The 14792-nt window shown below is 40.9% G+C and overlaps 1 protein-coding gene across 6 annotated transcripts in view; it reads left to right on the top strand.

The window, feature by feature from the left end:
- TANC1 (tetratricopeptide repeat, ankyrin repeat and coiled-coil containing 1) overlaps positions 1–14679 on the top strand; it is a 119121-nt gene extending 104442 nt beyond the window's left edge. For all 6 annotated transcript variants that reach the window (XM_075092666.1, XM_075092664.1, XM_075092662.1 and 3 more), the window contains 8 exons: positions 2346–2479; positions 2977–3100; positions 3222–3397; positions 5856–5988; positions 6843–6934; positions 9156–9302; positions 10835–10935; positions 12078–14679. In XM_075092666.1, the coding sequence (XP_074948767.1) occupies positions 2346–2479; positions 2977–3100; positions 3222–3397; positions 5856–5988; positions 6843–6934; positions 9156–9302; positions 10835–10935; positions 12078–13449 (2279 nt within the window). In that variant the 3' untranslated portion in view covers positions 13450–14679. The remainder of the gene's footprint in view (positions 1–2345; positions 2480–2976; positions 3101–3221; positions 3398–5855; positions 5989–6842; positions 6935–9155; positions 9303–10834; positions 10936–12077) is intronic.
- Positions 14680–14792: the final 113 nt, after the last annotated feature.

The following is a 14792-nucleotide window of genomic DNA, read 5'->3' as shown; positions in this document are numbered from 1 at the left end:
TTTGAAACAGTGTAGACCATAGTTCCTTTTCATATTCAGGAACAGCTTGTTTCTGTTCATGTATTTGTACTGCTGTTATCTACCTGAACCCTAAGTTGGTTCTGCTCATTGTGGAGGCAGTTTCAGTAGCATTTTATATTGTGAGCCTTTTAGAGGGAAAGACATCTAGAGATCATCGTTGCCATTCCCAATATTTTATCACATTAATGTAGCTGAAGGCTGTGTCTATATGAAGTACTGGTTAAAGGCAAATTAAATAGTAAAGTGGAGCAGAAAAAAAGTCACGTAACATGCGAAATGAGAGGATGCAGGGGTGGGAGACTTTTAAGTCTGTTTTCTAAATTTCCTTAGTTTACCCTTTTTCAAAAATCCATGTTACTATATCTTAGTTGGAAAAGATGATCTTGGGTTAAAGATACCTCTGAGATGTTTTTCCAGCTTCGTATGTTGGATACAGATTAGCTAATTTGGAGCATTGCTTACTGTCTAGGAAAAGTGATAGAAAAGAGCATCATTTTGGCTGCTCTCAACTTTTGCAGAGTACCAGTAGGCATATCAGAGGTGATCCTTTTGAGTAGAATCGCTGGAATTCCTGAGCAGGTTTTAGTCCTGATGTTGTTTACGCTGACCAGAGGAATTGTTCAGTCTTCTTACACCTGGATAAGGTGTAGGGAATTATACTGTTGCTGTAACATTGGTTACATGGTGAGCTAAAATGCTGGTACTGACAGAATAAGAAATGTGAAGGTTTTTGAACAAGATTGTTTTGCCTTTATATGTACCAGTTATTTGCCAGTTGTTCACATCTAAACAGTTGATGTAACTGTAACATAGTGAAGTGTCAGGGAATGAAAAGTGAATGAGTTGTTGTTAATAAAACAGACACTGTTGTTAATAAAAACAATTAATTTACTACTATTGATTGGAATTTTTTTAAATTCCACTTTATCATGTTTGAAAATGCTAAAAATGAGTGACAAGAAATTCAAAATCTGACCTACTTCCTATTGGAAAATATGCGGTGTTAGGATTTAGAAAATGGAGGGGCGAGTCCTTTGCTGATTGTTGCAGAAGGTAGCAGATGAACTCATTTTCTAAACAGTGTTAACATTACTCATGGTGCTTCAACACAAACAGCAACAGAACAAAATTAATTTCAAGCTCCATTGCAAACACACAAGAAGTTGATGCAAGCCAAATGAAAGAGGCAAAAAAATCACGGTGGGGAAAATATTTTATTGTCAAGCTTCAGTGAGTGTCACAGTAAAAAGCAAGGAGTATAATAAGCTATAGGAGGAGGTGGCAAGTTGTTTAAATGTATAGCCTTACAGCAATGCTTCAGCGTTATGGTACCGAGTAGAGTCACAAAATATTACTGCCGATTGTGTGGAAATTACCGGCTTCCTCATAAGCTATATATTGTGAACATAGATGTGTAGTATCTGGACACATTTGCTGCTATATTGTGTTGGACTGCTCCATCACCAGTGTGCGCGCAATTGTGATACTTGGGTGTTTTCAGCGAGGGTTGAAAAGGTGTCTTCTGTCAGTAGTTTCTATCTGTTTAAAAGTTGCAAGGTTACTGCCTTTTAGACAGAGGTAAAGAGCACTCACTCTTGACAACATGCACTGTTCAGCTCAAAAAAGATTTTTAAGGTGAATTAGAATGTTGATGTCTCTTGTGTACTGGAAAATGCACAGTAATCCCTTGAAGTCTAAAGCGAGGGTTAACACACAGTAATTGGAACTATTGGTCGATAACCGACTGTGCTTCTTCACCATGAAAAACAGGGAAAACAATTTTGACTGGTGCAGAATGAAGCTAAATATTCCAAGACCCAGACTTTCTGCAAAGATCTAAATATCTGCTGTTTGGTAATACATCACTGCAAGGGATCAAGTAAAGAGTACTTCCTGAAACTTGAGTTACAGTCCCTTTGCTGAATCCCAGAACTGTTGTCATCTTCAGCTTTGGCAAGGTCCTGATGGAAAGAGGTGAAGGTTTCTTGTCGTGAAAAAAAAAGTGATTAATGAAAAGGAACTAGAACTGACTGAGGCTGGTGGGTTTATCCAAAATTTTCATAGATTCCTTTTCACCTAAAAGCTACGCACATGACACAGTTTTTATCTTTGATAATCATCTTTTTATTTACCAGAGAATGTCTGTGGCTTATTGACTTCATCTGATTCCAACTAATTCATTTGAGTCTGAAAATAGTTAAGAAAATCTTATGGAGCAGCTGAGTTGAAAAAATTGGGAATTCAGTAACACTGACATAATGTGTATGTGTCAAAAGATGTGGTAAAGCACTAAGAGATTATGTTGATGAAAATGCTTTCTTTAGCCCTGACAGCTGCTGCAGGAAGAGGAAAACTGGAAGTCTGCGAATTGCTTCTTGAACATGGAGCAGTTGTGACGAGAGCTAACAGGAGGGGGATTCCTCCGCTTTTCTGTGCAGTACGGCAGGGGCACTGGCAGGTCAGACACATCTGCGCAAATTAAATGGATTCCTTTGGGAAGCGGTCCTTGATTCCTCCCATCTCTAGTTCTCTAATAAATTAGCGTAAATTTTCTAATATGCATTTGCATCAACTTCAAAGGGATGTGTTCGGCAGCTCACTTTTAAATAACTTAAAAGTGAGATAAAGGATTTGAAAGTACATTGGCTGCATGACAACCTTAGTTACAGTATCCCTGAAAAACAATACCTGAACACCAAGAACGGAGGCAATTTCAGATCCACTATACTGCTTCTGTATTAATGGAGAGAGAACCTTAGAGTCAGGAGCCTTCCCATGATGGCCACTCCTATCAGGAGAAAGCCCTGAATTGCCAACAGTTAAGACTTGAGTTGTGCAGGATTTCTCAATAATTGCTGTAAAAACTACCATAGTCCCCTTCTTTGAAAGTTCGTGCTGTTGTGGCTAAAATCTACATCTGCCAATTTATTTTTAAGTTGTTATTTTCTATTTCAGATTGCTAAACTTCTGGTGGAGCATGGGTCCAATGTGAATTTAAGCGACAAGCAAGGCCGAACTCCACTTATGGTGGCTTCTTGTGAAGGACATTTGAGCACTGTGGAATTTCTGCTTTCTGAAGGTAGAAAATAAATAGTGGTTCAAGGCTGCGCAGCTCTACTAGAGACTGCATCTGTGTGAGTTAGGAAATTTTGCTTATTAAACAGGACACCTTCATAACAAAGTTAATTTTCATTTTACAGGTGCAACCATTTCGTCTCTGGACAAAGAAGGACTGACAGCTTTGAGCTGGGCGTGTCTAAAAGGCCACAGGGAAGTGGTTCAGTACTTAGTTGAGAAAGGCGCAACAACTGATCAGACAGACAAAAATGGACGAACACCCCTAGACCTGGCAGCTTTTTATGGAGATGCTGATATTGTAAGCAGAACTAACAGTAGAAAAACTAAGCATGTATTGAATTTTTGTAATACAAAACAAAACTTGGAAAAAACTATCGCCAACCAAAATAGAAAGGAAATTTGAGGAAGTAGCCACGGTGCTTACACTGCTATCATCTTGACTGCAGTGCAAGCGTTGACTCAGAAAAGCATCTTCTGGATACGGTTTTAATACCAAGGTTGTTGTGATAAAATCCAGCATTATTCTGTCCTGTTTTACAGTATGATGTTGGTCTTCGTTTTGAGTATTTTAAATCTCAATAAAAAGTAGCATTTACATGTTGGGTGTTGGGTGAACTGGAATTAAAGGGGGAAAAAAAAACCAAAGCCTGTGGTTCGTGAAAGGAAAATATGTTTTTTCAGCCTCTGCAAACCCGTCAGGGTAACCTGACAGGGTCCCAGTCAGTTGGGTGTCTTAGTGGAACAGCGACCCCCAGTGAGAACTGTAGGAAGAATAATATTACTGCCAGAATAGATGAAATGCGGAACGATTTTGCTTCTCCATCATAGGTAGTGTTACCGGTCTTTGACAGGTATCTTACATGCTTTGCATGACAGTGAGAGAACTGTTAGAAATCCTTATACTTTTCATCTTGTGAAGGCGGCACTGCGCACATCTCAGTGTTACTCTCCAGTCCGAATATGTGGAAATATAAGGCTTGAGGTGTAAATTCAGTTTCTCTCAGTTTGTTCCACAGGTCACTTCAGAAATAGGACAACAACTAAAGTTCCATGTTCAATTCTGTACCTTTCTCACATATTACTTTCTTCCTCTATAATAGATGTTACAGTGCAAGAATTTAAGGCTTTTTAGGTGAAGTTTTTCTGAATCTGAAATGGACCATGCCTGTAACTGAGATCAAAAGTACATAATGAGTTTAAAGTCTGTGATGTAGAATCTTCTGTATCTTTATAATCACAGATTTTTGAAGTGATTGTATATTTTTGTTCTCATTTTGAAGTTTTCTTCAAAACTCGGTAATTAAGCAAAATTCAGAAGCCTGACCAGGTAGGAGTGCAGTTTCCACAAACTGTGTGGAAGGGCGTGCTCTAGTCTGCATGCATTGTACAGATCCGGGAGTTCACTGGGGAACTAGAAAGAATAGCATATGCAGCCTCTCAAACTGGCTAGTGTCTTTATTTCTAGAGTTTTCATATGCAGTGCCCTGTTTCAAAACAGCAGTTCCTGAGTAAGAATGCTGCCATACAGTATAACTTGCTATAGCACTTTAAGTCCCGTTCACCCTTTGCCAGAATTAACTTGGAACTGTACGTAAGCCCTTAGATTCTGTACTGGCGTTAACGGGTTTCACAAGTCACATCACAGAGCTGTTCCTGCCACTGCAAGTGTTTCTAGGTAACACTGAGTACCTGAAGAAGGACTTCTTTCCTACTTAGGAACGAGGGATGTCCAGACTCCTGTACGTACCTGTACTGCAGGTTGTTGCATCGAAGTCATACAACTGCCAGTTCACCTGATAGACTGGCCACATGGGCAGTTCACGCGGCTGAACAGCCCGATCTTTGGGCAGCAGACAAAGATGGAATAATACTAATTAAGAGAGCACTGGGCAGGGCAGCAGCTTTGGGTCTTGGCGGTCTGTCAGCGGGAAGGGTTGTTAATACCCTTTGAGTTAGTATTGCCGATGGGCAATTACTGGGATTACTCTGTTGCTCTGGATGCCTGGTGAATGCTTGGTGGGAGCTGATGGTCTGGCATACTTATTTTGCATTCTTAAAATCTCTTATTTGACCTGACTGTATTTTACATTTGCTGCATTTATGTCCAACTGCAGTGTTAGAATGTTGTAATGAATGGTTAAGAAATTAATAAAATTACAAATGTGGTTTTCTTCGCATAGAACAAGAAGCGGACCATCAGCACCGTAACTTGTACTTGTACTGTTAACTAGAATGTTTTAAATGTCTCGCATTACATGACAGTAGTCTGCATTTTCTATTTATTGTATTTGTATAGCATTTTGTCCTATACTAGGAGCATATGCTGGTACTGCACTTCCTGCTGGTTGTTGTAGGGTTACGGTGTACTTGAAGCTGAAACCACAGTAACCTCGTCTGAGCTTACTGCCCTTAATGCTTGCGTTGCTGTGTCTGCATATTCGCACGCAGAACACCCACCAAGGGGGCAACAAGCATAATATGTTGGTCTTGATGTTTTTCTGACACAGGTACTTCCAGGAATTTGGGTGTTGTGTTTTGTTTTGTTTTAATTCCTTAACCGCAGCTCTTGGGTCCGGTTGGACAGTATTCCCATACTGTGGTGCCTTCAGTGGCTTCAGTTCAATGGATTTTAAAAGGCCTTAGCACACTCTGGAGTGCATACTCCAAGGAGGATTAGGTAGTAGCTTAAATATTTCACTGTTCTGCCTCTCCTACCAAAAATAATGTTACATGGCTTGTCTTGTTTCTTTCTGCAGGTGCAGTATTTGGTAGAGAAAGGAGCAACGATTGAGCATGTTGACCACAGTGGCATGCGGCCACTGGACAGAGCTATTGGATGTCGTAATACGTCAGTAGTGGTTATGCTACTGAGAAAAGGAGCTAAACTAGGTTAGTAGAACTATCCTATACTCAAGAGAAACAAGCGAGTATCTGCTTGGCTAGAATTAGTCATTTCTGTAAAGTAGATGAAATAAATAAATATTGAAGTACACACTAGAGTTTTTGCAGGATGTCTGATTTGCACATGCCCGCTCAAGAGGAATCAGTCTCGTTCTTTTCAAGGCAGACACTCAAGGCTCACTTCAGAAGTGAGGAAATGCAAGTAATTTTATTCTCTTCCTTTCTTTGATGTATGTTGATGAGGAGGTCTGGAGGAGTCAATCTCTACATGGTTACTCTATCATGATATACTTAAACAAGAAAATTATGATTACACTATTAGTGATACTTAATTCTGACACTATTACCAGTTTAGATTAAGAAGTTTTACATTTAAGTAACATTTTAATAAATTATAGAATCATACATTTTTGAAAGGGGCAGGCAAAAAAATAAATGTCCAAATCATGTATTATTACCTGGCAAATAGATGGTGCAGCTGTGTACAAGATAATTATTGAGTCTGTAGTACCTTTAAATCATGATTTATTGTTGTTTGGGTACTAAGTATGATCAGATACAAATCCTTACTTAGGCCTGGACTTTAGTGTGACTTTCTTACTGCCCTATACTGTCTTTAGACTGGGGTAAAATGAATCGGGCCATTTAATATCTGGCTGCTATCTGTGTGGGGTGGCAGGGGGCAGGTATGGATATATATATATTTTAAATATATGTGCATATAATAATGATAGTTCCATGTAGATGGACTATCTACTGAAATAGGATTAGGCTTTCTAGTGTGAGCAGATATCAGAAACACACTTCCCTTTTGTCAGAGATCCTTAAAATTTAACTTGCAGGAAATGCAGCATGGGCAATGGCCACCTCAAAACCCGATATTCTCCTTATTCTGCTGCAGAAACTGATGGAAGAAGGAAATACGCTGTACAAAGTAGGTAGATCTTTATTTTTTCTGATAGCAGACCATTATAATTGGACTTTTGTCTGAAGGTAGATTGAAGGTCTTCATGCCTCCTTTTCTGTTCAAACAAGATGTGTACTTTGAAATCTTCTCATGTTGGGAATGAGACCAAGAAATCTTGAGAACCCTGGGAAAGAATCATTGAGAACTCCTTTGCAAAATAAATATTAAGTTGGGCAAGTTGCTCTGTAAACATTTGTAGCAATCAGTTGCTTCCAAAGAGCAACTCAGAGTGTAAGGCGCACATCTGAAAGTGCCTTGTTGAATGCATATCCTTTTCTTCAGGATAATGTTCTTTTGTGTGTTACTTAAATATATAATGAGGAAAGTGACAGCTCTTTTGATACATTCATTTTACTAGTGGTGATATATTGCTCAGAAGAGAGACTGGAATTCTTTTTGTAATCTGTGTGATGCACCTGCATTCACTCGTACAACACGGACCTGAATGGCTTATTATAAGCATTATTCAAAAATCTGTTCTAGCTACAAGACTTGTAATTTGTAGGTTTTTTTTTTAAGGGCCCTCAAGCATCTGCCACCTTCTCTCTGATCTTTGTTCTATATCAAATGGCTTTGCATGGTACAGAAGAGAGACCCTTGAGGCCTTGCTGTCATGATTCAGCACAGACCTGCTTAGATTCTTCCAAATTCTGTATACGAGTCTTATGAATACATCTGGATACTATATCAAGTTTATTGATCCTGAAATGGGTTTAGAGCTTTATATCCAAGCAGGTGCCTTTAAGCATGGGACATCTTTCAACCTAAAGGATAACAGATACAAGGCAGTCTGTCATCCCTGGGAAGCCTCTCCTGTCTCTAGTGCTGTGATGGATGGGCTCACTGGTTGTTGAGGGACAAGGTGCCACCTTTGTGTCACCAGCACCAATCCATTTTCTTCAGTTGCTCCTCCAGTTGCTCCACAGGTTGAACCTGCCTAGGCCCTGAGACCACAGAGTAACGCGGCAGGACTTGGCACTAATACATTTTACAGTTTGTTATGAGAGATTGATTTTCCTGCTGGTATGTTTTTAGCGTGCTTATTTTTATTACAGTAATTTGAATGGGCTTGCTAGAGCTATGTTATGTCATTTAGCTTGTTAAACTTTTCCCAGTGTACTTTGATTATTTGCCGAAGTGTTTTAAATGGATAGTTATTTTGCAGAGTAACATGTATTTGAGTGTGCTCACAGTATGGAATAACTACTTTTCAGCTGTCCAGCTGAATAAAATAACATAAACCTTATTTTCCTTGCCAGTCTCAACAGTAAATTTTGACTATGTTGAGTGTTAAGATGAACTAAATAATAAAAAACACACAATGTTAATGAAAAGAAATTAACTTGTAATATCCATAAAGACAAAAATTTCTTCATCTGTCAACTAAAACATTTGCTTTTCTTAGCATACTAGGAGGATTTCAGTGTTTTTAGCAAAACCGTCTGTCTTCAGTTTATTATGGAGATGTGCTCCAAGCATCTCTTGGAGAGTCTGAATATTTCCGAGGCAAGGGTAGATCATTCCTGTAGTCTTGAGGGACAGGTTAGCTGTCGTCTTCAGCCTCTGTTATGCAGTAGGAGAGAGACCTTTTACTATTGAAATGCCTACGCTCAGTCAGCCAGCTAATTGTGGCTGAGACGCGCAAGTGAAGCTGGCAGTAGCTGAACTGCACGTCTGAATGTTGTGCTGGCTCTTCTCCCTCTCCCACCCAGCCCCGTCCGCTGCCAGAGCTGCTTCTGCAGCATTGCCACCTGATCAAGGATACCCCGTTCCTGATGAGGGATGTGCTCTGCTGGAAGTACCTAGGTCTTAGAGTTTTGATCAACTACATCATCAGATAGTTGAGTGCTGTTAAAGAAAATAATTAAAGAAATAAATAATTGTATCATACATGATTTTTTTTCTGGTACAGGTAGTATGTATTAATGCAAATACGATCCCGGTGAACTAGCATTAGAGGTATGAGTTCAGAAACAAACGCAAGCTCTAGTTATCGTGCAAGTTCTCTCCCTGTGTCTGTATGTAAGTCTAATTCATACTGTATATATTGATCATTTTAAAAATTCTGGCTCTGTGTTTTCTACTTGAAGAGCATCTGTTGGTAGATGTTGAATAGAAATGTGCTTTTTTGTAACTGTATTGTAATAATAAGAGTTTGTGAAAAGCCTCCTGTTCCCTACGTTTGTAGAAAGGTAAGATGAAGGAAGCAGCGCAGCGCTACCAGTACGCCTTGAGGAAGTTTCCGAGGGAAGGATTTGGAGAAGAAATGAAAGCATTCAATGAGCTGAGAGTTTCATTATACCTAAATCTATCACGATGTCGCCGAAAAACAAATGTAAGCTCGTGCTGCTCCTCTGTTGCCTCTCCGGCACTGGGAATCTTAGGCTTCTATTCTGTGTTACTGAGTTTGTACTTGGACATTTATTTTTGCTATTTTAGAATCCTTTTTCACTGTACCCTGATATTGGGCTTTGTTATGTCAGCAGTGGGGACGCTCATGAGATGAGGGCGCGTTGCTGGGGGGGATCTATCACAGCTGTTCTTATGTAATCCAGTTATTTGGGAATGGTGAACTGCTGGCTGGTTTTGGTACTTTTAAAAGGCTAAATGTAAAATGCCACGGCCACTACCCTTTGTTACCATACAGCATAACCTACTCCTACAGCTGTATTGTATGTGCTGCTTGTTTCTTGGTACCTTCACCAGCGCATCAGATGACTGCTAAGAACCTCAGTGGCCATCAGAGCAAAAACTTCTGATTTTCCGAGCATACCTTACACTGTTCCTTCTTTTCCAACAGTAGCTTCTTAGTGCCCAGTTATCCAAGTTGGTCTTGGCATCCGCGCCAGTTTGGAGAATTTCTGAGCATAGGTGCCCAGGACTTTACAGAGGCAGCTCTGCTGCTTCACACAGCAGTACTAATCCTTCCCTTTCTGTGTCAGAACTACCTCTCCTGGTGCCTTCCTAGATGAGGCTGGCTTTTTCAGTTGCCTCAGACACCGGAAGGTGTCTCTGTGACCAGCTAGTGCATGTGTGTGCGTGCGTTTCTTATCAGACCTCACTGATAAACTCTCATTTACATTTTGCTAATCTGAAGTGCCATCCCTTTTACAGCTAAAGCTCAAGTTCATCACTCTGCTTTTGCATGATCTCGCAGGACCTTTTTGGGTGTTAATACTTTCCAGTTATGCTCAATGTAATCCAGTATCCTGAACACCCTGTGCTGTGCATGGCTGTTTATAAAAATCAGGCTTGCATCTGCCTTCATCTTCCCCACAGCCATCTCTGCCCCCAGTTCAATCTTGCTTTGTTAATTCCAGTCTTTGGTTTCACCCACAATTTAGTAAACTCTTATTCTGCGTTCTTGTTAAATGATGACCAAATACATTACATCTAGCGTAATTCCTCTCTCAAAATTTCACGTACCTTATCAGAGCAAGCTCTGGACTCGTCCAACCCGTTTCCTGATTTTTCTTGTATTTTTCTCTAAATTCTTCGGTCTTTAACTGGCCTTTTCTCAAAACACACTCTAAAGCCTTCCTATCTGAGGTAGTCATTTAGCGTGCTAAACATGCAGTCTCTTCCAGCATTTTAACATCTTTGAGTTGGAAATAACCATATCTTACCTACATTAACATTGGTTTTTAGCTACCGTGGAGTCACTTTCCCTTAGACATGAGAGACAAGGTCAGCAAGATGAGCTCTGTTCTCTTAGTCTTTCAGAGAATACCTGCTCATGCTAATTGATAAAGGTGCCTTTCCATACTGCGTAAGCTAGCGGCGCTTTTGAAGCAGTACTGTGAAAAAAGAGCATGCAGCTTTCCTCTGTCGTCAGTGTATAATGCGTATGTTTGTTTAAATCATTAGGACTTTGGTATGGCCGAAGAGTTTGCTACCAAAGCCCTGGATCTGAAACCCAAGTCTTACGAAGCCTATTATGCCAGAGCAAGAGCCAAGAGGAGCAGCAGGTACAGTTTGATTCTGTGCATCTGCACAGATGTATTTTAACTTCCCGACACTTTCAGTAACTGTTTTTCTTTTCTGCTAGTTGTATTTGAACTTGTAAAGAGAAAGTTATTTTCCTTATGCACTTTCCATCTGTATTAGAGCTCTGTTTCAGTTAAAGGCAACCAAACCCAGAAAGTAGTACTGAATACTCATTTAGGTAATTATTAGGCAGTCCAGAAAGCAGTTGATATGAAGAGGGTTTATTTTAAGTGTAAGAGCAAATGGGATTGCTGCTGCACACGACTCAGCAGAACGTTGTCAGCAGCGTGACACGAAACTCCAACGCTGCTGTAGGGGAATAGACAGGGATCGGCAACCGGAAGATCACGGGATGTGACGGAAAGATAGACTCCTCCCCATAGGAGTGGCAGGAACAGGAAGCGCAAGAGCTATATAAGCGTGTGACGCAGCTAAATAAACGGACATTTTGTATCCATCATATTGATGTCTGTGCATCACTGTCCCCAGGGTGGGTAGAGCCCTGTGTCCCGGAGATATGCGGCCCAAGATAAGTTCTCCCATAGAAGCGTACAGCAACACGCTGCATTATTTGTTATGAAGAATAACTGGGTGCTTTTATAGGACGGGATATGTTGGATCATTAGCAGTTCAAGACAAAAACAAGGGGAGGGACGAGGAACCATCTCTTTAAGCTGGAAAATACCAAATGATAGTGGTAGAGTTGAAGTATACGGAGAGGTGCCTTTTTGATTGACCGTGTCTCTTTCTAAGCAGACCAATAAATGGTCACGAAGCAGCGTTCAGCAAGTTGCCTACTCTGAGGATAACAGAAGAGGGCTTACGAGACAAAGCTTTGGTTCCTAGTGTGACCAGCAGACTTCTGCTGCCTTCCTGAAAAAGCTGGTGTGATACAAGAAGGGTTTAGGGCTGGGTCTGCACTTTCACTGGACGAAAGAATTTCCTGGTGTGGAGAATATCCAATTCCTATTGTCACCACCTGCAAGAGGAGAGGACAGAACAGGGTATTGCCTTGAAAGTGGTGGGGGTGGATTAGTAGTAGGCTATGCTGAGACTCGGGTTTGCCCCAGGTTTTTATTAAAGTGGTGTGTGGCTTTTTTTTTTTTTTTAAACTAAACAACAGGAAGCTACTTGCTGCTCTTGCTGACTTACGTGAAGCCACACAGCTGTGTCCAAGCAATCAAGAGATAAAACGTCTCCTGGCTCGAGTAGAAGAGGAATGCAAACAGTTCCAGAGAACACAGCAACAGAAGCATCAGCCTCCACAGCTACTACAGCAAATTAACAACTCTGATAACGAGGAGGAGGGCATTATTCGAAGTGCAAATGATAACTTTAATCCTCAAGAGAGGGAGGAAGAACTGCCACACTCTGATGAATCCATTTCCTCTCCACAAAGGCTGCAACGTTCCTTAGCTGCATCATCATACAGCAGGACCCTTCAAGAAGGCATTCAGCAGAAAGCTAGATCTGTGTCCCCTCAAAGCAGAACAGGCAGTAAATACCTGCGAGAGCCAGGCTTGATAATGCAGCCGACAAAGCAGGCACAGATTGTGAAAACTAATCAGCACCTGAGCTCCATCCAGCCGGGATCAAAAATGGGAAGCAGTCACTGTAATACAAAGACACAGTCGTCTTTTCAGCATCTTTCCCAAAGTCCCTTGCCAGTCCGGCGCGCTAAAGTTCAGCATTTGGATGGCACAAGCACATTGTCGTCTGGCAGTGCTTCCTCAGGTCCTAGTTCTGAACTGTACAATGAGAAGTTTACATCCAGCCAGTGTTCCCAGCTGCAGCATAATGAGCATCCCTCTTCTCATTCTTTTGCAAATAAGGCTAAAACCGCTGACAGGTTAACAGCCCCTGCTCAGCTGAATTTCAGTGAAGCGAGGCAGCAAAGTCCTGTAACAGGTGGCGTCTCTTCTAGTTCTCCCTCCAGTAGTATGGTTCTTGCCAGCTCAGCCAGCGGCTTAATGTCAGCCAGTAGTTTTTCCAACACCACTAAGGGGGTAGGCCCAGATGTTCGCCTCAAGGAGACTGCTGTGACTCATGGTCAGGGCACACTTGCTGAACACAGGCCTCGCAATACCCCATTTATGGGAATCACGGATAAGACTGCAAGGTTTCAGCAGCAAAATGCGCAATCTAGTCGCAATTGGCACTCTCAGGCATTAGATGGATTATCAACAAATGCTGCTTCTGGGGGTGTTCAGGTCTCAACTTTTGAGCCATTCTCAGTCAAACACTACCAAACTAAAAGTCCCTGTGGTGGTGCTGCCCCCGGAGACAGCAACCAGAATGGTATGCAAGCTAAAGACCGAGAGGAACTTAAGTGCCAGGTAGCCGCCCACTGTCCAGACAACAGCACTCCGAAACAACCGTCGCATTTATACCCAGAGGCTATAGCAAAGCAGCCGCCTCACACCGCTAAGGAAGGCCATCTAAGTCACGTCACAGCTACAAAACCAAAGCGTTCATTCATTGAATCAAATGTATAAATACTATTATTTTGTATATTCACAGAGTTAGTTGTAAAACCTGGCTCACCAACCCATGGCCTATTGCAGCTGTACAAAACTGCTGATTGGCTGGTCACGTGTGTAGTTAAGCTGTGCCTCCTGGCCAGTACTAATGGGATACAACCACTTCAAACTGTTCTCCAGTCACAGGGCCGCTACAGAAACTGGAATAGCAGTGTCAGCTGCGTGGGAAGAGTCAGTCAGGCTCATCAAGCCACCAAGACAGGCCCTCGGGCAGAGAAGTCCTTGCCATTACCTTTTACCATTAAATAAGAGTTTCCTTTTACACAGGGCTTTAATCTAGGCTTTTGGTTACAGTACATCTCACCACTTACATAATAATTGTGCCTCTCTAATGCTTAAGTGCTTCTCAAAACAGTGTTAAAGATATCTGCTGGATAATACTCAGCTCTGTATATGTATGGGTTGTTTTTTTTAATCAAAGTACTTTATCACTTTTCTAGTGGGATCTAATTTGGGTTGCATGATGTACATTTAGGAAGCCTAAATAATTTGTGTATGAGTAAACTGTAAGCAGCCATGTTTTGACATGTAAATATAACTATTTTTAATAACTAGATGAACTCAAGTAAAATAAAGTGACATTTGCATGTGTATTGAAAGGCTTTGACCATATTGGTTATTGCACTGAAGAACACACTATTACAGCTTATTACCAATAATCGCACTTTACATAGTTTATCTAATCACCTTTGGGTGCTACCTTAAAGCAAAACGATTTATTGTTTATTTGTGAAAAAGGTACAGCACTCAAATGTTTAGTGAGTGGTTTTATGGGAAACCCAAGAAACTGACAGAGTGAAGCTGAAAGTTTGAAGAAAAGCGTATGTGCAGTTGCATGACAGGATGAAGTTGTGAAGTTTTTTTTGGAGGAAATAGTAAGGTTTTATATCGGGAAGAATGTGCTGAAAACAAACGGGGTAGTGCCATTCCTACGAGCGCAGGCAGGCTGGAGTGGTCACCTTTACATAATCACTTTCCAAGTCTTGTTTGTATACAGTGTTTTATGTACATTGTAAACAGCTGTAGTCATTTTTACAAATTTCTTTTTGAGTTTGCATCATCATGCTTTAGCTTATTTATTGTTTCTTTGATATTTTGTACAAGTCCTATATTAGTCTTGTCCTGTAGTTCTATTTTTGCACAGCTACTGTATTTTTTCCATACAAAATAAAGATTATTAATATACCTGTGGGATGAGACACAGTCACTGATGGTTACAGGAGAAACCATCTCCCAACTTCTCCAACTACACATCCAGTAGTAGGGAACAGAGGAAACACACATTTTTGTGTTTTTTT

This window comes from Phalacrocorax aristotelis, chromosome 5 (assembly GCF_949628215.1).
Source record: "Phalacrocorax aristotelis chromosome 5, bGulAri2.1, whole genome shotgun sequence".
NCBI lineage: Eukaryota > Metazoa > Chordata > Aves > Suliformes > Phalacrocoracidae > Phalacrocorax > Phalacrocorax aristotelis.
Note: the sequence above shows the minus strand (reverse complement) of the source record. Positions and strands in the feature narration are given on the sequence as shown.